General features: G+C 53.1%; 2 protein-coding genes across 2 annotated transcripts in view; one reads left to right on the top strand and one right to left on the bottom strand.

Annotated features, from left to right (window-relative positions):
- Positions 1-25,675, bottom strand: part of LOC142024741 (uncharacterized) — a 93,766-nt gene that overhangs the window by 24,638 nt on the left and 43,453 nt on the right. The window contains 2 exon segments of the mRNA XM_075016919.1: positions 22,849-23,562; positions 23,649-24,350. Coding sequence (XP_074873020.1) covers positions 22,849-23,562; positions 23,649-24,350 — 1,416 coding nt within the window.
- LOC142024805 (uncharacterized) lies at positions 1,137-8,048 on the top strand. Its single transcript, XM_075017049.1, has 2 exons — positions 1,137-1,192; positions 5,959-8,048. The coding sequence occupies exons 1-2, from the start codon at positions 1,159-1,161 to the stop codon at positions 7,617-7,619; spliced, it is 1,695 nt and encodes a 564-aa protein (XP_074873150.1). The 5' UTR covers positions 1,137-1,158; the 3' UTR covers positions 7,620-8,048.

Raw genomic sequence — 25,675 nt, 5'->3', positions numbered from 1 at the left:
TCCTAGGAGCCAGTTTCCTGCCGCTGCCCGGAGGGGCCCCCCCCGCCTCAGCTGGGAGCCGCCCCCAGGTGAGGGGGGGCCCGGCCGGGCCGGGAAGTGGCTCCGCCCCCCCCGTTTGTCTCTCGGACGCTCCGTGCGGGGCCCCCCCGCCCCAGCCCCTCCCCTGGTCCCGACCGGGCCGCCCCGTTCTCCGGCAGCGGCGCCTGGTTCGCCTCCTGCTGCGGCGGCTCGCGGCGCTGGGCCCCGCGGGGAGCAAAGAGGCGCCGCCCCAGCGCCCCGCACTCGCCCCCGCCCGGCTCCGGGGCGCCCGGGGAGGGGGCGGGGGCGCCCGGGGGGGCTGTGACTCGGGGCCGGTTTTCGCTCCTGGCTCCACTCGCACCTCCAGGCGGAGTCTCTGGGCGGCGCCCGCGGGCTCTGCACCCCGCAGGGACCAGTGGGTGCTGGGGGCTCTGTGCTCGGTTCTCCCCCAGCTCCCTTGTTTTCGCCCCAGGGCCTCTGCACCCCCCTGGTTTTCTTCTCCCTTGTCCCCCTCAGTGATTTGGGGTCCTGAGTCCATTGCACCCCCCCCCCCCCCCGCAGGGGATCTGAGAGCTCTGGGTGGGCTTGTGTCCCCCACCCCCCGGTTCCCCAGTGGGGCCGGGCGCTCGTCGCACGGTGCCTGTGCTCCCCTGCGGTGCAGTTCAGTGATCCTCATTGTCCCTTCAGCTGCTCCCTTCCTCCGGGCTTGTCCCCCTGGTGTGTCACTAACCACGTGACGTGTCCGTGGGACACACTCCAGTGCGCAGCAGTGCTGGGGCTCAGGCCGCGTCCGGAGAGAAACGAGGACGGATTTGGGATCTGACTTGTGCGAGGTGCTTCTGTGAGACTCGAGCGTTTCCCCAAATGTGCGTGTGCAGCACGTGTGCCCCAGGGAGCGAGTGTGGGGAGCCGGGGGATGCGGAGCGGCTTCCAGCCCCGTCTGAAGTGTCTCCATTGCGCTTTTCCCCTGCCAGGTGCAGAGCCCCCATGTCTGGCTCCAGCGCAGCCCCGGACCTGCAGAGACAGAGCGAGGACATGGCGGTGGCGGAGAAGGTGACCTTGGAGGAGGTGGCTGTGTGTTTCTCCCAGGAGGAATGGGGGCTGCTGGCCCCGGGGCAGAGAGCCCTCTACAGGGAGGTGATGCAGGAGAATTACCAGACCGTGCGCTGGCTGGGTGAGGAGTCCTGTCCCCGGGGGTGTCACAGGCTGTGTGGGCTTCGCAGCAGCTGGGTTGGCTTTGGTTCAGGGTCACTCCCTGTTCCCAATGTCAGGAGTGTGAGCCCCAGGAATCACTGGGTCCCCTGTGAGAGACTGTTCCCTCCACAGCCCCTCCCAGGGGAAGCAGGTTCAGGAACATGGCAGTGATGCTGCTCTTCCCACAGCCCAGGTCTCCATGTGCTTCCCACCATCTGCCTTGTCTGGAGGTGTGAGTGGAGGGGCGCTGGCAGGAGCGGCGGGTACCAGAGCTGTAGGGCTGGGTCCGGCTGCTCTGAGTCCCTGCAGTGTACCCCTGGGGCCAGTTTGCTGCACCCCTGCTGGCTTTTACCATTTAGGGCGAGTTCTTGAATAATGAAACACAAACTTCCACACAGGCGCACCAGCTCTCCCATGTACAGTAGATTGCTTTCTTGGGAGTCACTGGTGGGAACCAGACACAGGACAAACCAGTTACGAGTAACATGTGCCTGAGTTGGGATTCAGTGTCACTCCCCGTAGGTCTCATAACACACCTCATCCAGCGTCCTCAGCCTTCATCGATATTGGGGGGTTTTGAAGATGGTTGGGAGGTGCCCAGTTAGGTCATGTGACACCGAGTGGGGCTAAACCTAGGCCGTGAGTAGTCACGTTGTGAAGGCAAAAGCTCAGCTCGAATCTCAGCTCGAATCTCAACAGGAGTTTGCAGGAGAGGCAGAGAGGGGGGCTGTAACTAACCCCTCCAGCCGCACTTCTGCCAGTTGCCTTCCTGCACCAAGGGAAACAGCACCGTGTGCAGCTGGAAAGTGAGTCAGCAGCAAGCCTGTGCTGCAGGAGGAAAGTGTCAAATCACGCAGAGAAGCTGCTGCTGGCAGAGTAGAACTGAGGCAGTTGAGGGGGTGCCCAGCTGCAATAACAGCCACATCCCCCAGAGAGCAGCACAGCCACACACCGCCATGGCTGGCTGCAGGAGCAGCAGCTCTTGTGGGTCGCTGGTAGGGCCCACCCAGCAACAGGCAGGCAGGGGCCGCAGAGCAGGAGCCTGGGCAGGATCTGAAGCAGCCAGCCCAGGACTCACCTCACTGCTCAGACAACTTCCTCTGCCTCCTGCTGATTCAAGTAGCGCATCAGAGCCAAAGAGCCAGAGGAACCAGGCCCCAGCCAGGAGCTTTGAGGACAGAGCTCTTGTGGAGCCAGAGCTCTGCCAGAGCCTTTCTCTCCAAGTTCTAGTGACCTGCCATGTGGCAGCTGCAGTCTGAGCCCTGCCTGGGGCCTCGGTTTCGGCCCTACCAGCCCTCACAGAGCTCACGTTTTGAGTCGAGCAAAAACACAGAGAAGTCCTGTGTCACCTTATAGACTAACGGATTTTCTGGGGCATCAGCTTTTGTGGGCAAAGGCCCAATTCACCACATGCACCACGTGGAAATTCCAGAGGTCAGTAAAAATATACAGGCACAAGAAAAGGAGGGAGACCCACTCAAAAAGAAGGCCGGAGTCAGTGAGAGCAATTCAGTCATGGAGGTTGTGGCGATGTGAACAGCCAGAGTAGAGAAACTCCTTTTCAACTTGGCCAGCTGGTCCTGGTCTTTGTTCAGTCTTAAATGGATGGTGTCACATTTGCAAGTGAACTGCAGCTCTGCAGTTGCTCTTTGAGGTCTGCTTTTGACATTTTTGCATTGCAGGATGGCTACTTTTAAATCTGCTCCTGAGCATCCCGGGAGGTTTTGTATGTTACCATTCCTGATATCTTATTTGCATCCATTTATTCTTTTACGTAGAGACTGTCCAGTTTAGATGTGCAGGTGAATAAGCCCCGCTGGTTCAAATAAAATTAAAATATAAGTGGAGTTACGCGTCTCCTAGAACTGGAAGGGACCTCGAGAGGTTATCTAAGTCCAGTCCCCTGCCCTCTTGGCAGGACCAAGCACTGTCTGTGGCATCTACTTCCCCAATTGCTAAATAGCCTCGTCAAGGATTGAACTCACAACCCCGGTTTAGCAGGTGTGGTGGTGTCATTGGTGGGTAGAGTTGGCACTGAGGTTTGTCGAAAGGTTTGGTTTGTGATTTACAGTGTTGTGGTCTATACTTGCTGGTGAGAATTTGTTTAAGGTTGGCAGGGTGGCCGCAGACAAGAACAGCCCTGCCTCCCAAGGTCTGTGAGAGTGAGGGATCATTGTCCAGGATGGGTTGTAGGTCATGGATGTCGCACTGGAGTGGCTTTAGTTGGGGGCTGCAGCTCATGGCCAGTGGTGTTCTGTTGTTTTCTTTGCTGGGCCTGTCTTGTAGCAGGTGGCTTCTGGGTACACGTCTGGCTCGGTCCGTCTGTTGTAGTTTCAGGAGAGCTTGGTAAAGGTCTTGAAGGTGTTTGTCTCTGTCTGAGGTATTGGAGCAAACGTGGTTGTACCTTTAGTGCTTGGCTGTAAACAGTGGATCGTGTGGTGTGCCCTGGATGGAAGCTGGAGGCATGGAGGTAGCATAGCGGTCCTGGGGTTTCTGGTGTAGGGTTGTGTTAATCTGACCATCACTTATGTTCACAGTAGTGTCCAGGAAGTGGATCTCTTGTGTGGACGGTTCCAGGCTGAGGTTCTGGGTGGTTTGGAAACTGTCAAAATCACAGTGAACTCTTCAAGAGCCTCTTTCTTATGGGTCCAGACGATGATGATGTCATGAATGTGGCTCAAGTAGAGGAGGGGCGCCAGGGGTCGAGAGCTGAGGACGTTGTTCCAGGTCAGCCATAAACATGTTGGCACAGTGTGGGGCCAGGCAGGTGCCCATTGCAGTGCCACTGATTTGAAGGTATAAATTGTCCTCAAATCTGAAGTACTTGTGGGTGAGGACAAAGTCACAAAGCTCCACCACCACTTGTGCCGTGGCATCATCAGGGATACTGTTCCAAACGGCTTGAAGTCCATCTTCACGTGGGTATTTTTGTGAAAGGGACCTCGACATCCGTGGTGGCCAGGATGGTGGTTTCAGGAAGATCACCAGTGCACAGCAGTTTCCTGAGGAAGTCGGTGGTGTTTCAAAGATAGCTAGGAGTGCTGGTACAATAAGGTCTGAGTCGAGAGTCCCCATAGCTGGACAAGGCTGCAATGAGAGTGCCAATGCCTGAGCTGATGGTGCCTCCAGAATGTCGAGATTTTATGGATCTTGGGGCTCTGGGGTGTGTCTGTGCAGATCTGTTCCTGCGCTTTTGTCAGGAGTGTCTTGAGAAGACGGTGCAGTTTCTGTGTGTGCTGCTCAGGGGGATCAGAGGACAGTAGCCTGTAGAAGGTGGTATTGGAGAGCTGCCTGGGAGTCTCCTTTTCATGGTCTGACCTATTCATGATGACAACAGCAGCTCCTTTGCCAGCCTCTTGGATGACAGCGCCAGAGCTGTTTCTGAGGCTGTGGGTGACATTGCATTCCACACGGCTGAGGTCATGGGATAAGCAATGTCACTTTGCCACAATTTCTGCCTGCGCACAGAAGCAGAAGCGCTCTAGGTATAGATCCAGTCTGTCGTTTTGATTGCCAGGAAGGATTCCATGCAGAATTCTTCTTCTTGTACTCGAGGTGTGATGGTGCCTGTAGGGCTGTTCAGAGTCTTGTTGAAAGTATTCCTGGCAAAACTGGGGCAGGGTTCCAGATCCCCACAGAACTGTGTCATGTTGTGGGGCTGGTGGGGCACAAAGAGAATCTCTTAGATAGCACAGACTCCTCTGCCAGGCTGTGTGTGTAGTTGGATAGATTGACAATGTTGCTGGGTGAGTTAAAGGCACCACTACTGTGGCCCCATGCGGCAAGTAGGAGGTTAGAGAGTTTACAGTCCTGCAGAGAAGAGCAGTGTGGGCTGTAACTCTCCTGTCTCCTTTCAGTAAAGTCCAGCCACCTGGGCGTTTTTGTGGAAGGTTGTTTTTTTAGGAGAGTCTCCAGAGTTGAGAGCTCCTTGTGATGTTTCCCTGTTCGCTGCACAGGAAGCTGAACAGGTGGTTCCTCAGGTCTGTAGGAGTGTGTGACCAATCTCTCGACACAGTCCCTGCAGTGTGTCGGTTGCAGTGAGTGTTTCACCTTCAGTCCGTTCGGTGGGACGTCCATCCATTTGCACTTGGCGAGGAAGATGGTGTCTGTATCTGTGCAGGTTCTCTCATGGGTTTGATGGATTCCCGCTCCACGTGGCTAAATTCGGGGCCTGCCTGGTGCCAGGCATTGGGCATAGCTGTGTTAGTTTTATCCACAAAAACAAACCCAAATCGAGTGTCTTGTTTGAGTTGAGTGGCCCTGTCCTGCCCTGGGATGTGGGAGATGGAGCAGGTCAAGAAGGGAGGCTGAGTTGTACCCTTGTGAGTGCAGCAGGATTTCCCAAAGCTGATGTGATCTCCTGGGTGGAGCGAGGGGAGGCGCTGTGGGTCCCAGATCTCCAGGGCGCTGAGAAAGGGGAGATCATCAGTGCCCCACACACAGGTGAGCAGTGAGCTAAAGTGACTCAGAAACCGATTTCCGTGTTCTCCGAGATGTCACTTGGGCTTTTTCATCCAGACTGTCTGACCCTTCAGCCTGTCATCAGCTCCAGCCAGAGGGTGGGAGCAGGGCTGGGGTCCCTCCTCTGGGGAAGGGTTGTGAGGACGGAGGAGCAGCTCAGTTCACGTTATTTCAATCTTTCCATCAGCTGTTGGCTGCGTTCCCCCTTTTCTGTTCCCTTTCTGAGTTTTTCTTTCAGCTCAGTGCACAGAGTGACACTGTCTGGTTCTCTCTGTGTCCCAGCAGGTGAGGTGATGCTGCTCAAGAATGACGAGGAGAATCTTCAGCTGGAAGAACCAGAGCAAGTGGCCTCCTGTGGGATGTTCCTGGGAAGCTCTGAAGGTCGTGTTTCTCAGAGTCCTGAGCACAGAGAGACCTGTGAGAGTCAGCGTAGCCCAGAAAGGCAGCAGGGAAACCATGCAGGGGAGGGGCAGGATAACTCCAGCCATGGAAGCAGAGGTGTGAGAAACACTAAAGAGAGCGAACAACAGAAAACCTGTGGGAAAAGCTTCAGTCTTAACAGTCATTGTAACATCCACACAGGAGAGAAGCCCAATATCTGCCCTGACTGTGGGAGAAGCTTCCAGCTGCACTCAGGTCTTATTAATCATCAGAGAACCCACACTGGAGAGAAACCCTTCCACTGCTCTGACTGTGGGAAACGCTTCTCATGGTCCTCAAGTCTTAAAAGTCATTGCATCACCCACACAGGAGAGAGACCTTATAACTGCTCTGACTGTGGGAAAAGGTTCAGACACAGGTCACACCTTGTTAATCATAGGAGAATTCACACAGGAGAGAAACCCTTCAACTGCTCTGAGTGTGGGAAAAGCTTTCGTCGGAGGCCAAGCCTTGTTGCTCATCAGAGAATCCACACAGGAGAGAGACCCTTCAGCTGCTCTGACTGTGGGAAAAGCTTTTGTTGGCGCTCAGCTCTTATTGCTCATCAGAGGACCCACACAGGAGAGAAACCCTTCCACTGCTCTGACTGTGGGAAAAGCTTTCGGCAACACTCAAACCTTCACACTCATCAGATGATTCACAGACGAGAGAAACCCTATCACTGCACTGCCTGTGGGAAAAGCTTCAACAGGAGTGCAAACCTGGTCAGACATCAGAGTATCCACAGAGAGGAGAAACCCTTCAACTGCTCTGAGTGCGGGAGATGCTTCAGTGATGTTTCTGGCCTTGATCAACATCTGAGAATCCACACCCGGGGAAAACCCTTTCTCTGCTCTGATTGCGGGAAAAGTTTCAGTCAACACTCATATCTTGTTCAGCATCAGAAAACCCACACGGGGGACAAACCCTTCTGCTGCTCTGACTGTGGCAAAAGCTTCTTATGGCACTCAAGCCTTAAAAGTCACTGCAGAATCCACACAGAGGAGAGACCTTATAACTGCCCTGACTGTGGCAAAAGGTTCAGAAATAGGTCAAACCTTGTTAATCATAGGAGAAGCCACACAGGAGAGAAACCCTTCATCTGCTCTGAGTGTGGGGAAAGCTTTGGTGAGAAGTCAAACCTTGTTGCTCATCACAGAATCCACACAGGAGAGAAACCCTTCAACTGCTCTGTTTGTGGGAAAAGCTTTCGTCGGCGCTCAGATCTTATATATCATCAGAGAACCCACACTGGAGAGAAACCCTTCCACTGCTCTGACTGTGGGAGAAGCTTCTCATGCTCCTCAAGTCTAAAAAGTCATTGCAGAATCCACACAGGAGAGAGACCTTATAGCTGCTGTGACTGTGGGAAAAGGTTCACACAGAGGTCAAACCTTGTTAAACATAGGAGAACCCACACAGGACAGAAATCCTTCACCTGCTCCAACTGTGGGAAAAGCTTTTGTCAGCTCTCAAATCTTATTCGTCATCAGAGAACCCACACTGGAGGGAAACCTTTCAGCTGATCTGACTGTGGGAAAAGCTTTTGTCAGCTCTCAAATCTTACAGATCAGAGAACCCAGAGCAGAGAGGAACCTTTCAGCTGTTCTGTGTGTGGGACAAGTTTCGGGAACACTCGCGCCTTGTCAATCATCAGAGAGCTCACAGAAGAGAGAAACCCAATGACTGCACTCACATGGGTAACCTTCAGTGGCTGCTTGGACATTATTGATCATCAGAGAATTCACACAGGAGAGAAATCCGGTAACTCTCTTTGTCACTATTTTTGAAGCTGGGCCACTGGGCAAAAAAAGTCAGTGAGAACCCCATGAACTACCACAATGCTTCTCATTCCTCAAGGGTGTGGTGTTATGGAGCCATTCAAGGAACTAAAATAAAGTCTACTCCTTCCTACATTAACCCACGCTCCTTTATAAAAACTGGACACGCTGGAGTTTGTTCGGAACCTCAACTTGATGAATTTTTGTTGTCTTTTTTTAATTAAATAAATTGAAAATGCTTCACTTGAGTTGTTGCTCTAGGTGTGTCTGGAGAGGAGGGGGTCAGTGCATGGGGACTCTGGAGAGAGACCATTGTCCTAGCCCACTGTCACCGCAGCAGCTTTGGGCCCAAATGAGATCCATATCTACTTGGCTGCTGCAGCTCCAGCAGGTACACCCAGGGGACCGGTGTATGTCCCCCACCTGGGGCAGGGCCAGGGTCATCAGTCCGCTGTACTGCCCAGCCAGAGAGGAATGCAGCAAATGTGCACTTTCTCCTCACTCCCTGGTGGAGGGGAACAGCCAACCATGTCCCTGTACAAACTTAGAGGGGAGGGAGCTGCAGCTGTCCCCAAGGGCATCTGGAGGTGGGATGCTCACGGCTGGGACAGGCCTCGGTGGGGCTGAGGGTGCATCCCCAGCCAACCCCTTTCTTGTGTGGTGGTTGTCTGTTTTCTATGTGATCATAGAATCATAGAACAATAGAGCTGGAAGAGACCTAAAAAGACATCAAGTCCACCCCCTGCCCAAGGCAGGACCAAACCCATCAGATCAGCCCTGCCAGTGCTCTGTTGAGGCGAGACTCAAACACCTCCGGGATGGAGACTCCACTACTTCCCTGCGTAGACGATTCCAATGCTTCACCACCCTCCTAGTGAAAAAGTTTTTCCTAATGTTCAACCTGGACCTTCCCAACCGCAACTTAAGACCATTGATCCGTGTTCTGCCATCGGTGACCATGGGGAACAGCCTTTCTCCAGCCTCTTTGCAACCTCCCTTCAGTAAGTTGAAGGCTGTTATCAAGTCCCCCCTCAGTCTTCTCTTCTGCAGACTAAACAGACCCAACTGCCTCAACCTTTCTTCATAGGTCATATGCTCCAGCCCCCGAATTATTTTGGTCAACCTTTGCTGGACCCTCTCCAGTGTGTCCATGTCCTTCCTTTATTTTGGGGCCCAGAACAGGACACAGTACTCCAGATGTGGCCTCACCAAAGCCAAATAAAGAGGAATAATCACTTCTCTGGATCTACTGGCAACGCTCCTCTTGATGCCATTCGCCTTCTTGGCTACAGCAGCACAGTGTTGACTCATGTCCAGCTTCTCATCCACGACAGCTCCCAGGTCCTTTTCTGCAGAGCTACTACTAAGCCAGTCTGACCCCAGCCTGTAATAATGCTTGGGATTCTTCCAGTCCAAGTGAAGGACTCTGCACTTGTCCTTATTGAACCTCATCAGATTTCTTGTGGCCCAGTCTTCCAGTTTATCTAAGTCACTGTGGACCCTGTCCCTACCCTCCAGCCTATCTACCTCTCCCCCTCGCTTAGTGTCATCCGCAAATTTGCTGAGGGTGCAGTCCAGCCCCTCATCCAGGTTATTGATAAATATGTTGAACAGAACAGACCCAGAACCGAACCTTGGGGAACTCCACTTGAAACCGACCGCCATCCTGACATCAAGCTGTTGATCACTACCCACTGGACCCGACCTTCTGGCCAGCATTCTATCCATCTTACCATCCATTTATCCAATCCACATTCCTTAATTTGCTGACAAGAATATTGCGGAAGCCCATATCAAAAGCTTTGCTAAAATCAAGATAAATCACATCCATTGATTTTCCCCTATCCACAGAGCCAGTTTTCTCATCTTAGAAACTAATCAGGTTGGTCAGGCATGACTTGCCCTTTATGAATCCATGCTGACTATTTCTGATCACTCTTCCCTCCTCCAAGTGCCTCAAAATGACTTCCTTGAGGAGCCTGTTGAAGTACAAGACTTTTCTGTGTTTAGGTGGCTCACATTCAGCTTTATTGAATTCAGTAAGGCAACAGATGAGCCAAACTGGATACTAGTAAAACCAAGTCCAGCAAGGCTGCTTGATGCAGCTCACGCTTGTATTTTATACCCTCACACGAAAGCCCAGTGTCAGAGGCAATTTAAATCACTTCTCCAAGAGAAAGTGTTATCAGCAAAGAGAAACAGGTACCAGGGAGCTGGAGTCTTGACTCTAAACAGTCCGTTAACGCATTCCATAGAGCCTCCCGCCATTCCCAAACAGGTCAAGGAAAGTACAGGCTCTTCTGCGCATGCAGAAGTAAGGGATGTGAAATGGCTTCTATACAAGATGGTTTCCACAACTCTCTCCTTTTAGCCTTAAAAAGGCTATCTCAGAAACCATTTCATAGATACATGTTCATTAAAGTATTTACATACACCTCTTGTTCTTTCCTTTGCTCATCATGCCTTAAAATCATTAGCTCCACTTCCCTGCTGGTAAGAGCCTGTTTGGCTCCTTTTAGAGCACAGGAAATACAGCATTTGATTTGCAAGAAACAAAAATAAGCACAAAGGATTATTGCTAATACTAATGCTATTCCTTGCAAAATTAAGTTCCCACATGTCCAGTCCAACTTCCCAATCAACCCGAGGGTCCAACTTTCCTCCTGCTTCAGGCTCATCACAGCCTTTTCAATTTCTGAGGCATCTTCCTCTACTTTATTGCCAGTGTCTGTAATATACACACAGCATTCCTTTCCCACCACGGCACAAACCCCGCCCTTACTCCCTAGGATGTAATCTTGGGCCATTCGGTTTTGGAGGAACATTTGCCTAACTTCTCCTCATTGCTTGTCGATGGCTGGGAGGGCTTTGATTGTAGCATTGGCTACTTTCTCGAAAGCTTCCTCCAGATTTCCTTCAGCGCAAAGGCCACACCCAAACCTGGGGTCGTGATTCCGCAGTACGTTTCCCTTGTTATCTCTCGGTAGTTTCAGACCCTTCCACCGGGAAGATGGTCTGCTACCCAAATGGCTGGGAAGGCTGCCCCAGTATAGCAGGTTCCACTCCAGTGTATAGACAGAGTTTATATGCTCTTCAGCCACATTTGAAATAATGGCTGACCTGAGCTGTTAAGGCTTTATCGCATTGGGGTTTCATCATCCACTGCTTGTAGTACCCAAAGATGCCTTTATTTTTTTCCCAGGTGTTAATTTAACACCAAACCCCATTTTGGACAATGCTTATCTCACACTTGCTTTTCCCCACTCTCAGATTTAGAGAATTATTCCTCTTTATTCGGCACTGGTGAGGCCACATCTGGAATATTGTGTCCAGTTTTGGGCCCCCCAGTATAAAAAGGATGTGGATTTGCTGGAGCAGGTTCAGCGAAGGGCAACAAAAATGATTAAGGGGCTGGAGCACAAGACCTATGAGGAGAGACTGAGGGATTTGGGCTTGTTCAGTTTACAGTAGAGAAGACTTAGAAGTGATTTAATAGCAGCCTTCAACTTCCTGAAGGGGAGCTCTAAAGAGGAGGGTGAGAAACTGTTCTCAGTGGTGTCAGATGGCAGAACAAGGAGTAATGGTCTGAAGTTGAAGAGGGAGAGGTGTAGGTTAGATATTAGGAAAAACTACTTCACCAGGTGGGTGGTGAAGCACTGGAATGCGTTGCCTAGAGAGGTGGTGGATTCCCCATCCCTTGAGGTTTTTAAGTCCTGGCTGGACAAGGTCCTGGCTGGGATGACTTAGTGGGGGTTGATCTTGCTTGAAAGAGGGGGCTGGACTAGATCACCTCCTGAGGTCCCTTCCAGCTCCATGATTCTGTGGGCTCCTGTGCCACTGCATGTCCAGCAGTATTCTCCAACTGAGGTTATGGCCAGGTAGACATGCCCTAGGCCGTTAAACTCTTTATCATACCGTGTGCCATTCTGACCCAATTCATCAAAGCATGTGCCATTCATCTGAGTGTTATTTAGTAGGGCTGGAATCATTGGGACCCCTCCTTCTGAATGTACAGAACTATGAGAACATATTCAACAATCTGACGTATTAAATTCTAGGGAAACTTGGTTTATGCTTTTAATGAACCATATTTAAGCCACATCGGCTATAGCTACTAGGTATTAAAAACAAAACTAAACATAAGTTCAGCAGGATTTGTTTGGCCAGCCCCATCTGGCTGTTCTTCAGGACTTGGTAGCTTTCTTCACCTGTCTGTGGCAGGTTTCCTGGGTCGTCCTTGATACCGTAGTCTTGGTCCCTCAGGTTTGTCTGCTTCTGGGCCTGGATTGCTGGTACCAGGCCTGCGCTGATCCTCGTCTGCTTCTGGACCTGGATGGCTGGTACCAGGTCTGTGGGGCTCCTCTTCAGGACTAACCTCTGCAGGAGCTGGAACTGGTTTGCAGTGGGAGGTGTGGATCCAGGTGGGCAGTACCTTGCACTTCACAGCGGTATGGGTGGTCAAAAGGACTTGGTAGGGGCCCTTCCACCTGGGTTCCAGGGCCGTCTTACGCTGGTGGACCTTGACACAGACCCAATCTCCTGGTTGCAGTTTATGGCACGGCTCAGTCGGGGCCTCCAGGAAAGCGTCCTTGACCTGTGAATGACAGGACTGCACACACCTCATCAGTTCCTGACACTACCTAACTGTGCTTCCTTTGACAAGTGTAATGTCAGCCTGGTCAATCTCTGGGCTGCTCAGCTGTCTCATAGGCCGACCACACACCATCTCATTTGGACTCAGCCCAGGTTTTCGGTTAGGAGCGGCTCTCGTATTCATTAGGGCAATCGGGAGAAGCTTCTACCCAAGTTAAAGCAGAGTCCTCACGTATTTTGGTGAGTTGATTCTTTACAATCCCATTTCGTCTTTCCACTGCTCCCGCGCTCTCTGGGTGTGGCAGACAGGGTAGCGCCTGTCGGATGGAGCGGTACTTTGCCACGTTCTGAATGACTTGCCCAGTGAAGTGAGTACCGCCATCACTGGAGATCACAAGGGGTATTCGCCAGAATGGGATGAGGTGATTTAGAAGATTTTTAGCCACTGTGATGGCATCAGCTTTCCTGCGTGGATCGGCTTCTACCCACCCTGAGAACAAACAAACAATAACCAGCACATATTCAAAGGATTTACGTTGAGGCTATTGAACGAAGTCCATCTGCAAATTCAGGAACGGCCCCAAAGGCGGGGGTCTGGGTGCCGGAACTGTCAGTACAGGTTTGCCCACGTTGTGGGCTTGGCCGACAGGGAAAGCCAGACCGGACTCTTGGGCTACTTGCGAGAATTTGGGAGCAAACCAGTTTTGTGTTAGAGTTGCTACCATCCCCCCTTTGTTAAGGTGCAAGAGCCCATGGAGCACGGAAGCCAGGTGAGGTAACAGGACCACTGGGGCAACAATGTGGCCGTCAAAGCTGCGCCACAAGTGGTCTGGGTGCAAGGTGCACCCTGCCAATCTCCACTCCCGCTTTCCCGATTCAGGGGCTTGGTCTTGCAGGAGGGCCGGTTCCGACAGGGAGGGCGCGGGAGATGGCATCGGAAGGGAGGGGTACAATGCTTCAGCCCGAGGAGGACGTAGGGCAGCTGCCCTGGCAGCCCGAGCGGCCGTATCATTCCCTATTGCAGCTTCCTCAGAGGAAGCAGAATGAGCTGTGCAGTTAACAACAGCCAGAGCAGACGGTAAAAGTACAGCATCTGGGAGAGCAGCGACATAAGGGCCTTTCTTTATAGCGTGTCCAGAGGAGGTGAGAAAACCTCGCTGTTTCCATCGCCTGCCCAAATCACGAACTCCACCAAAAGCGCACCAGGAGTCAGTACAGACAGCGGCAGAAACCCCTGCTGCGATACGACAGGCGCGAGGGAGAGCTACGAGCTCTGCCACCTGTGCAGAGGAGACAGAAGGCAGAGGAGCAGAGTCCACAACATCATAAACAGTACAAAGTGCAGAGCCTGCTACTGAGGTACCAGTAGGATTATAAACGCAAGAACCATCTGTATACAGTATAAAGTCAGGATTGTCCCGGGGGTTCCAGAGAGATCAGGTGGAGGAGACGTGACAGCCTGAACAACTTTCAAGCAATCACGCGGCTCCCCCTCGAGGGGTGCGGGGAGCCATGTAGGGGGATTTAAAGAAGCACAACGAACCCCTGAAACGTTAGGAGAGGCAAAAAGGAGCCGTTCATATTTAACAGGACGAGCATTGGAACGGTGCTGAGTTTTTCCTTTCAGGAGCAACGCAGACACTGAGTGAGGAACAGCCAACGTTAAGGGACATTGTAAAACCAAAGGCTCTGCTGGCTCTAAAATTCGTGCTGCAGCTGCAACTGCACAAAGGCGAGGAGAAAAAGAAGCAGCCACAGAATCAAGATAGGTACCGTGATCAGCAAGAGGGCGGCATTTCTCACCATGGCTCTGAACCAGCACACCCACAGCACATCCTTCCTTTGCATGACAGAACAAAGTGAAAGGCTGGGAATAATCAGGTAAACCCAAAGCAGGAGCAGACGCTAATGCTTGTTTTAAGGAGGTGAAAGCAGTGCCTTGCTGGGGGCCCCAAGGAAAGGGAGTGGGGGGGTGGCATTTCGAGTAAGCTCCTTGAGCGGTTTGGTGAGTTGAGAAAAGTGAGGCATCCATTGCCTACAATAGCAGCCATGCCTAAGAAAGAAGGGATTTGCCAAGGGGTAGTAGGTCTAGGGGCAGAAAGGGTCGCCTGGATTCTGTCATCAGAGAGCTGACGGCTGCCTGCTGAGAGATCCTGCCCCAAATACCTGACTTTTGGCTGACACAGTTGAAGTTTTCGTTTGGACACCTTGTGCCCTTTTTTGGCTGGGGCAACGAGAAGTGGAAGCGAGTCTGCTCTGCCTGCCTCGAGGGACGGGCTGCACAGAAGCAAATCATCTCCACACTGAATGAGAGCAGAGCCAGAGGGGAAATGATCTCAGCAAGGTCCCTCTGCAGGATCTGTGAAAAATAGGTGGGAGAATCGCTCAACCCTTGTGGCAGAAGAGTCCAGCAGTATCGCTGCCCTTTATAAGTAAAAGCTGCCAGGCATTGGCAGTCGGGATGGAGCGGAACACTGGAGAAGGCAGAGGAGAGGGCAACACAGTCAAGTGGGTGGAATCTGGTGGACTAGGGGAAAGAATTGTGGCTGGGTCGGGAGTAATAGGCAATTGAGAGATAACGAGGGAGCTGATCGCTCAAAGGCAGGTGTCCCTCCCCGGTTTCTTTCAGGGCAGTATGGGGGTGTTGCAAGGACTTGAGCAGGGGGTGAGAATCCCCTGGGCCAGGAGGTCAGAAATGACAGGTTGAATCCCTGCCCCAGCCGCAGGATTCAGCGGGTACTGAGGAACAGGGGGCAAGGGCTTAGTAGGGTTAACCGAAATGTACAGGGGATCTGCTGATATTCTGCCCACCTCGTTTGGGGCGGTGGCCCACAAGCAGTTGGGTGCCTGGGCCAAAAGATCAGCATCTGGCTGGGGAATAGAAGGCACGAGGGAGGCGGTGGGATCCCGCAGGGGGTCTTCCACCTCCTCTCCTGGCTGTGCAGGAACTTCGTGATAAACCCCATCTGGAGCACAGAAAATGGTGCAGCGCGACCCGCACCGGAGATCCCTTCCGAATAGATTTCCGGGGGAGCAGGACGGAGAAGGAAAGAGCCCTGCTCTGAAACGGGCCCAGTACAGGGGAGACGGGTTCAGAGACAGGGTGAGGTACGACTTGATCAGAAATGCCGACGGCGTTAACCGCCTGGCCAGAAAGGGGAACAGGGAAAGACGACACTTGGAGGCTGGACCTGCTGGCCCCCGTGTCTACTAAAACCTGGGTGTTTTGTCCAGCAGCCTGGCAGGTCAGAGCGCCAGCTGGGTTCAGGGGAATACGGGGAGATACGAGAGAGAAGCTGCAATCCTCTTCCAGGCTCCCCTATTCGCTCTCAAAGTCCACTAAGTTAAACTGAGCCTGTGCAGCTCTGTGAACTGCAGGGACTGTCGGCCTGGGGCGACGTGGGCACTGACTTTCCCAATGTCCGGGCTGTTTGCAATAGTGGCAAACAGTTGTACCCACTGGTGTAACTGGGCTGCGTCGGCCAGCTGTAGCTGCTAACCAAGGTGGGGTCGATCTTGCTGTCCCATAGGTGCCCCGCAGATGTCGCTCTGTACAGCGGCCCCGACCCCTGCCTAATTCAGAGGGCATTGGTTGTAAGCCCATACATTTAGGTTCTTTAACCTGTTTAGCCTTTAAGCGCTGGCTGCAATGGTTTGCCACTGTTAGGTCTGCTAAAGGTTTAGTTTCCCAGCCCACAGTCATTCCTTTCAGCTGTCTCTGTACAGCTGGGTTTAATCCATTCACAAAGGCGGCACCCAGCGCCTGTTGAGCAGTCACAGCCGGATTGTCATTGCCAGAGTGCCTCTCAGATACCTTTGTCAGCCTTTCCAAATAGGCACCTGGTGTTCCCTTATCTTCCTGCTCGCAGAGATTAATTTTAACCCAATCTGGTCGCTTGGGAAAAACTGTAAGGACACTGTCAAGCAGCCTGTTTCTAGCTTGTGTAAGCTCAGTATCATGAGTTCCTGCCCCTGGCACTCCTTGGATGGGCTCAGCTGGCCCCTCTGCTTTCCTTATGAGCTTTTTTTGCTTATCAGGCAAGATCACCCTTAAAAGCTGATCGAGGTCCTGCCAATTTGGGTCATAAGAGCGGATCACTAGCACTAGTCCTGATTGAAACTTCACTGGGTCGTCTTCTACTGGGGGAAAGTCTTTAGCCATGGCATGTAATTCAGTTCTAGTCCAGGGTTGGTAAACCTGCATGTGCCCTCCTTGGGGGTTTGGGACTTCTCGTAAAGGAAAAATTTGAGTGGTTGGGCTATTATGTGTTTCCCCCCATGCATCTTGCTAATGGTTGTCCCTTTGAAGGTGGTGTCTTGAGGACAATAGTAGCTGCAGCGGCTGGCTGGTAGGTCATGAGGTGCACCCTGGGTCCCTTTTCTTCCCTCTCTACAGAGGCTCCTGAATCCCTTTGATCCTCCTGGGCCTGGGGACCTGGGTTTGGACAAGGTAGAGGATTCCAGGTAGAACACAGGATGTCATCATATTGTCCTGGGAGTTAGGGCTTGGAAGGCAAGGATACAATTGCCCCATAAATGGCACACTCGGCTGTGTGTCTGCTGTTTTGTGTTGTACATCTGCACCTTCAAGCTGTCTGATTTTTGACTGAAGTTTCTCCCGGGAATCTTTTAAACTTCTTAAACGAGACTCGTTCTGCCTTTTACAAGTTTCTTCATACCATGATGACGAGGCAGATAACATTGTTGATCGGGAGTTTTCACTCCATGACCCTCAAGAGCGCCTCCTAAATGGGGGATTTTATCCCTATCAGTGGTACCTAATAGAGGGAACTGCAGTTTGGGATTGTCCCAGGTATAAAAATTCCTTTTTTCTAGAAACTTGCAAGTAATTTCCCCATAGTGAGTGTACATAAAAACAGCTGGATGGCCCTTAGAGGGTACCAGAATTCCTGGAGTCTGACCTATCCCCAGCATTGATTTTCTCCCTGTGAGGCACCGAATGGAAGTTCGCCTGGCTCATAGGGTGCAAGGCAGTGAACCGAATTTCTCCTGGCTCACAAGATCTCTCCCTGCAAGGCACCGAACCGAAGCTCACCTGGTTACAGAGTGTGAGGCACTGGACCAAAGCCCCCCTGGCTCGTGGGGAGGTGGGGGGGGTGTTCCTGGCACCCGCTCCAGCCCAGCAGGACGCCTGGTGGGAGTTAAGTCTGCCCGTGCTTAGGGATATCTTTAATGGTTAGTCTTACTTCAGACCAGAAACAGAGGGAGGCAACAAAGCTTCCCACAGTTCCGTGTGTTGAAAGAGAGTCGTGGCACCACACCAGCTTTTAGTGTCTGAACACAGAGGGCCCAGCGCATGGCTGCCTCACGAGAGACACCGGTGTGCGCTTTGGGAACTGAGACATACAACACAGGCCTGATAGACACACACAGACACACACAGAACATTAGCTGCTCCACAAAGGTAGAACCTGTAGCTCCCCCTTACCCTGACGGCCGCCGGCAATGCAGTCCCAAGCCCCTGCTGGGAGATTTTGTAACAGGTATCCCCCTTACCTTCTACTGAGCACTCTTGAGAGGCTTGGAGGTCGGGTGCCGGCCCCCCTGTCCGGGCAAGTGGTGCGTTGGGATCTCGGTGGAACCTCCAGATTGCTGAAGCACAAGACGTCTCTGTGTAGGCGGCGAACGTTCAGCTTTACTGAATTCAATAAGGCAACAGATGAGCCAAACGGGACACGAGTAAAACCAGGCCCAGCAAGGCTGCTTGGTGCAGCGAACTCTGGTATTTTATCCCCTCACGCAAACAACGCCCAGTGTCAGAGGCAATTAGTTAGAGCAGCGTAAATCACTTTCGAAAGAGAAACCGTTATCAGCAAAGAGAAACAGGTACCGGGGAGCTGGAGCCCCAACTCCAAACACCCCATTAACGCATTCCATAGAGCTCATCCTCCCGCCGTTCCCAAACAGGTCAAGGAAAGGACCAGCTCCTGTGCGCGCGGGAGTAAGGGCTGTGAAATGGCATCTATACAAGATGGCCTCCGCAATCATTTACAGCTACTTTTTGATTTTTGGTCAGCCCCCCCCCCCCCCCCCAACCCCCCGCCCCCAGGCTACCAGCAAGGATGGAGAGTCCTCTCCAGCTGGCACCCTCCAACACGCCGCATGGCCTGGGCTAGTGTTTGGAGCAAGTGCACTGCCCAAGGGCACCGTCCCCCTCGGGGTCGCCCCAGTCGGATGCAAAGGAAGGACAGACGTCAGTACGTTTGGAACTGAGGTGACTGCAAGGAGATGTGGAAATCAGGTTTGACGAATCCTCCCTGCTACCCGCCTTAGGGTCTCCACACCGCACTTGCTGGCTGAGTTTGCTCCCGTAGCCTTTGGCTCTCCCGATCGTGCCCACAAGGCAGTGGGGAAGGTTCTCACAGGGGTATCTGCCCCGGGGGGGGCGTAAGGAGTCAGGGCCCCCTTGGACGCCGGTGACCAAATTGTGGTTCAGACGCCATTTGGATTAGCCCAATGGAGGGACCCAAGTATCCCAGACCCTCATCTCCTGCAGAACGAGGGGGCAGAAGCTGCCTAGTCAACACATCCACCATCACATTCGGTGGGGGGGGGGTGTCCACACTGCCCGCCTGGTGCCTGTGGGCTGCTGGCACTGCCGCTGCTGTGGGCTCATGGACGACCATGTGAGCAAGAAGAGATAACACACAGCAAATGGCAGGGAGGGTCAGGCCGGCTTGATCATCCACACCACCGCTCCCTCCCGTCGCTGAGCTCCCTCCCTGCCTGCAGCACCCCCTCGCCCAGCCTGCTCCCAACACCCCCCCTTGCCCATAGACCCCTAACTCCCCCGGTAAGTTAAGGACTTACTGCTGCTGCAGCCTGGAAGCGCTGCCACCTCCTCCACCAGAGCCACCAGTACCTCCAGCTGCGCACGGCAAAGCGGCTCCTGCCGTGTGTCAGGGCAGGTGTGGCTGTCTGCTGCAAAGCAGCTCCGGCCGCGTGGCAGGACGCCCACAGCCCTGCACCCAGGCACCTCCAGTCACGCTCCGCAGCTTCCCCTGCACCCTTTGGCCCACTCCCAAAATTTCCTTGGCCCACAGCTGACCCCCCTGCACCCTCCAGCCCAGCCTGCTCCCAGCACCCACCCCACCAGGCTCCTCAAAAATCCCCAGCCTGCCACACCCCCCCAGGTACTGCTGGAACCTCCTCCACAGGAGCCCCCAACTAGCAAGTGGAATTTTAACAAAAAGAGCAGAAATGCCCCATGGTGAACATAAAAGCTCAGCAGCTGAAAGGTGATTTTCAGAACAAGCCAGGACCACCCAGCGCCTTTAATCCCTCTCCTGGTTTTGCTCAGGGGCAGCCCCACGGACGGGGTGGCAAAGGAGGCAGGTGCTCCAGGGCCCGGCATTTTGGTGGTGGCAGCGGTAGCAGTGGCTGGAGTTCTGGGCCCCTTTTCAGAGATGTGCACTATGGAGAACACACACATTGGCGAACAAAAGGAAGCAGCAAGGCAGAGCCCAGCGTGGGGAGAGCTCAGTGGTTTGCGCATTGGCCTGCTGCAACCAGAGTTGTGAGCCCAGTTCTTGAGGGGCCATTTGGAGACCTGGGGCAAATAACTTAAAAAAAGCCTGTCAGGGATTGTTAGGGACTGGACTCAGCGACATCCTGAGGTCCCTTCCAGCTCTCTGAGATGTGCAGCTCCATAGATTGTAGTCTAGGACCTTAAAAACTAACATCTCTTTCTGCAGAAGCGTTCACGGATGAAAACCAGTGTGTCAGCTGCATGGAGTAGAAAGAGAAACGCAAGTGGGGAGGTGGTTGGACTGCGACACCCAGAGGACTTAAAAAAACCAACAGTGAAATCCTCTCTCACCCAATCTAGGCATCTGCTGCCACAGGATGGCGTGAGAGCCACAGGTGTAACTGGCTTCAAAGAAGGGCTCAGTAGCTCATTGAGGAGGATAGGAGCAGCGATGGCTATTAGCCAAGCTGGCCAGGACACAACCTCTTGCTCTGGCTGTCCCTAAACCCCCACCAGCCAGAAGCTTGGACTGCAGGGAACGGGTAGGGGGAAGTTGCCCTGTTCTCTTCATTCCCTGTGACCCTGGGTGGCTGTTTGAATGAGAGCTGAGGTCAGTTTCTGGCTCAGCACCAGGCTTCCTGTGTGACTGTGGCACCGCTCTCACTTCACTCTGTGCTGCTGTTCAGCTTCTTTCAATATGAAGCGGCTGAACAAGGGCGAGTGCAGAATCCCGCACTTCCCTGGGGTTCGTCCAGCCCAGCACCACTGGCTGGGGACCGCCTGGCTAAGGGAGAGGGCTGCAGAAAAGGCCCTGGGGATCACAGCGGCTGAGAGCTGCATGTGCAGCAAGAAGGCTCAGGGCGTGTGGGATGACGCTGGGCAGGGCACTGCCAGCAGAGCCAGGGAAGGGATTATTTCTTCATTCTGCACCAGCCAGGGCACAGCTGGAGCTCTGCATCCGGTCACCCTAGTGCTCAAATTCACAGCGCGAGAATATCTGCATCTGATTGTCAGACACACCCAGCAAGTGGCACTAACACTCACCCCTCGTTTAACAAGTGCTTCACTTACCAGTACTCACTAACACGAGGGACACACACTTACCACTGTTCACTGTGCGATTGGACTTCCCCACCCATACGAGCCAGCCCCCGGGTCCCTGGCTGGGGTGTGGGGAGACCCACAGCCCTGCAGTTGGAGCTGAGCCGGCTGCAAGGTCCCTGACTGGGGCTGGGGAGCCCCACAGCCCAGGGCTGGAGCTGATTGCTTGGGAGAAAACTCACTGGTTATTGGCAGGAGCTGCTGTTCGGGCCCCGGGCTGGGGAGCAGTGGAGTGGGTGGGCCTGCGTCCCCCTCCCCCACCCTGAGAGAAGTAGCCCCTCCCCTCTTCCAGCCCACACTGCTTTGGTTGTGTGTCTGTTACCGCACCTGTGCCAGGGCAAACCACCGGTGCACTGGCTGTTCTGCTCAGCCCTGCTAAAAGGCAGCTGGGCCTTGCTGACTGCTCAGGGCAGGGCTCCTACACTGTATTGCTCGGTTTAGGGGACTTCCCCACACACCTACCACGTCAGCACATCTGCACGTCAGCCGACATTGACAACAGTGAGTGTTGCCAAAGCAAAGAGAGGAAGGAACAGAGCAATGATCACTGCCGCTGCCGTGCCCGGGCGCAAAGGCGACGACCAACACTGCACAGACAAAGGCAGAGGAACCAGCAACGTTTGCTCATCTCATTTTTACAGGAAGTTTTGCATCGTTTTACTTGCCCAGGTGCCTTTTTAATTCCATCTGTTCCCATGGGGATCCGCTCTAGAGTCTCTGAGGGAATGTCTGTCTGTCTGTCTGGGTCTGGGCTTGTCCATTGGTCGAGAACTCCTAAATGGTAAGAACCAGGACCACCCAGTCCGGTCTGCAGCTTTCTCTTCTTGTAACTTAGAGCCAGGCTGGGGTGTGGGTGTGCCAGGGAATGGATGGGCTGCACCGGGATGGCTTCTCAGGGCCCACACAGAAAAGAGACGACCACCATCTGAGAAAGGGGTTGGCTGGGGATACCCCCTCTCCCGCACCCAGGACTATCCCAGCCATGAGCATCCCACCCCCAGGTGCCCTTGGGGACAGCTGCAGCTCCCTCCCCCCTAAGTTCATACAGGGACAGAGCTGGCTGTTCCCCTCCATCAGGGAGTGAGGAGAAAGTGCACATTTGCTGCATTCCTCTCCGGCTGGGCAGTGCAGAGGACCGATGACCCTGGCCCTGCCGCAGGCGAGGGACATACGCTGCTCCCCTGGGTGTACCTGCTGGAGCTGCAGCAGCCAAGCAGAGGTGCTTCTCACCTGGGCCCAAAGCTGCTGCGGTGAAAGGGGGTAGGACAATGGTCTCTCCCCAGTGTCCCCATGCACTGACCCCTCCTCTCCAGACACACCCGAGAGCAACAACTCACGTGAAGCATTTTCACTTTATTTAATTAAAAAAAGGCACCAAAAATTAATCAAGTTCAGGTCGTGAACAAACTCCAGTGTGTCTAGTTCTTTTATGAAGGAGCAGGGGTTAATGTAGGGAACAAGTCGACTTTATTTTAGTTACTTAACTGGCTCCGTAACACCACACCCTTGAGGAGTGAGAAGCCGTGTGGTAGTTCATGGGGTTCTCACTGACTTTTTGCCCAGTGGCCCAGCTTCAAAAATAGCAACAAAGAGAGAATTACCGGATTTCTCTCCTGTGTGAATTCTCTGACGATCAATAATGTCCGAGCAGCCACTAGAGGTTACCCATGTCAGTGCAGTCCTTGGGTTATTCTCTTGTGTGAACTCTCTGACGAATGACAATATGCAAATGTTCCCGCACAGACAAAACAGCTGAAAGGTTCCTCTGATCTGTAAGATTTTAGTGCTGACAAAAGCTTTTCCCACAGTCAGATCAGCTGAAAGGTTTCTCTCCAGTGTGGGTTCTCTGATGACGAATAAGCCTGGAGCCCTGAGAAAAGCTTTTCCCACAGGTGGAGCAGGTGAAGGGTTTCTCTCCTGTGTGGGTTCTCTGATGTACAACAAGGAGGGAACTCCGACTGAAGCTTTTCTGGCAGTAAGAGCAGTCAAAGGGTCTCTCTCCTGTGTGGCTTCTCCTTTGTAAATCAAGGCATGACCTCTGTATGAACCTTTTCCCACAGTCAGAGCAGTGGAAGGGTTTCTCTCTTGTGTGGATTCTCCTATGGGTAACAAGGCATGACCTCTGTCTGAACCTTTTCCCACAGTCAGAGCAGCTATAAGGTCTCTCTCCTGTGTGCATTCTGCAGTGACTTTTAAGACCTGAGGAGCATGAGAAGCTTTTCCCACAGTCAGAGCATTGGAAGGGTTTCTCTCCTGTGTGGATTCTCTGATGAGCAACAAGCTGTGATCTGCATCTGTACTTTTTCTCACAGTCAGGGCAGTTATAAGGTCTCTCTCCTGTGTGGATTCTGCAATGACTTTTAAGGCTTGAGTGCCACAAGAAGCTTTTGCCACAGTCAGAGCAGCGGAAGGGTTTGTCCCCGGTGTGGGTTTTCTGACGATTAACAGCATATGAGCGTTGACTGAAGCTTTTCCCGCAATCAGAGCAGAGAAAGGGTTTTTCCCACGTATAGATTCTCATGATGATGATCAAGGCCAGAAACGTCACTAAACCTTCTCCTGGACTCAAAGCAGCTAAAAGGGTTTCTCCCCTGTGTGGATTTTCTGATGTTTAACGAGGTATTCACTCCTGCTGAAGCTTTCCCCACAGGCAGCGCAGTGATAGGGTTTCTCTCCGCTGTGAGTTACCTGATGAGTGAGAAGGGTTGAGTGTCGCCGAAAGCTTTTCCCACACTCAGAGCAGTGGAAGGGTCTCTCTCCTGTGTGGGTTCTCTGATGAGCAATAAGACCTGAGCTCTGACGAAAACTTTTCCCACAATCAGAGCAGTTAAAGGGTTTCTCTCCTGTGTGGACTCTCTGATGAGCAACAAGTTTTGGCCTCCGACAGAAGCTTTTCCCACACTCAGAGCAGTTGAAGGGTTTCTCTCCTGTGTGGATTCTCCTATGGGTAACAAGGTTTGACCTATGTGTGAACCTTTTCCCACAGTCAGAGCAGTTATAAGGTTTCTCTCCTGTGTGCACTCTGCAATGACTTTTAAGATTTGAGGAGCACGAGAAGCTTTTCCCACAGTCAGAGCAGTGGAAGGGTTTCTCTCCAGTGTGGAGTCTCCTATGTATAAGACGGTTTGACCTGTCTCTGAACCTTTTCCCACAGTCAGAGCAGTTATAAGGTCTCTCTCCTGTGTGGGTGCTGCAATGACTTTTAAGACTTGAGGAGCATGAGAAGCGTTTCCCACAGTCAGAGCAGTGGAAGGGTTTCTCTCCAGTGTGGGTTCTCTGGTGATAAATAAGACCTGAGCGCAGCTGGAAGCTTCTCCCAGAGTCAGGGCAGATATTGGGCTTCTCTCCTGTACGGATGGTACAATGACTGTTAAGACTGAAGCTTTTCCCACAGCTTTTCTGTTGTTCGCTCTCTTTAGTGTTTCTCACGCTTCTGCTTCCATGGCTGGAGTTATCCTGCCCCTCCCCTGCCTGGTTTCCCTGCTGTCTTTCTGGGCTACGCTGACTCTCACAGATCTCTCTGTGCTCAGGACTCCGAGAAACACGACCTTCAGAGCTTCCCAGGAACATCCCACAGGAGGCCACTTGCTCTGGTTCTTCCAGCTGAAGATTCTCCTCATCATTCTTGAGCAGCATCACCTCACCTGCTGGGACACAGAGAGAACCAGACAGTGTAACTCTGTGCTGAGCTGAAAGGAAAACTCTGAAAGGGAACAGAAAAGGGGGAACGCAGCCAACAGCTGATAGAAAGATTGAAATAACATGAGCTGAGTTGCTCCTCCTTCCTCACAACCCTTCCCCACAGGAGGGACCCCAGCCCTGCCCCCACCCTCTGGCAAAGGCTGATGACAGGCTGAAGGGTCAGTCAGTCTGGATGAAAAGGCCCAAGTGACATCTAGGAGGACATGGAAATAGGTTTCGGAGTCTCTTTAGCTCACTGCTCACCTGTGTGGGGGTCGCTGATGATCTCCCCTTTCCCAGCGCCCTGGAGATCTGGGACCCCCAGCGCCTCCCCTCGCTCCACCCAGGAGATCACATCAGCTTTGGGAACTGGAAATCCTGCCTGGGGAGCAATTAACCAAGTGCTGATCTTGTTCAGGAAGGTCCAGGCCATTACTTCTTCCAGCCCCAGGATCTGAGCCGCCCACCCAGAGAGGCTCCTTCCCCACCTGGCACAGGCCGGGCTCTGGATGGTACAAGATCCCATGTCACACTCACCTGGGGTACAGGTGCCTCACTCCTGCCTCGGGAATGGCCCAGCTCGTTCCTGGGGGAGCCGAGTGCTCTGCTGCACTCACTAGGGTACAAATCAGCCTCCCTCTTGACCTGCTCCCCCACCCTCCCCATCCCAGGGCAGGACAGGACCACTCAGCTCAAACAAGTCACTCGATTTGGGGTTGTTTTTGTGGACAAAACTAACACAGCTACACCCAATGCCTGGCACCAGGCAGGCCCCGAATTTAGCCACGTGGAGCGGGAATCGAACACACCCATGAGAAAACCTGCACAGATACAGACACCATCTTCCTCGCCAAGTGCAAATGGATGGACGTCCCATCCAACGGACTGAAGGTGAAACACTCACTGCAACCGACACACTGCAGGGACTGTGTCGAGA

The sequence above is a fragment of the Carettochelys insculpta genome, chromosome 22, assembly GCF_033958435.1.
Source record: "Carettochelys insculpta isolate YL-2023 chromosome 22, ASM3395843v1, whole genome shotgun sequence".
NCBI classification, from domain to species: Eukaryota; Metazoa; Chordata; order Testudines; family Carettochelyidae; genus Carettochelys; species Carettochelys insculpta.
Note: the sequence above shows the minus strand (reverse complement) of the source record. Positions and strands in the feature narration are given on the sequence as shown.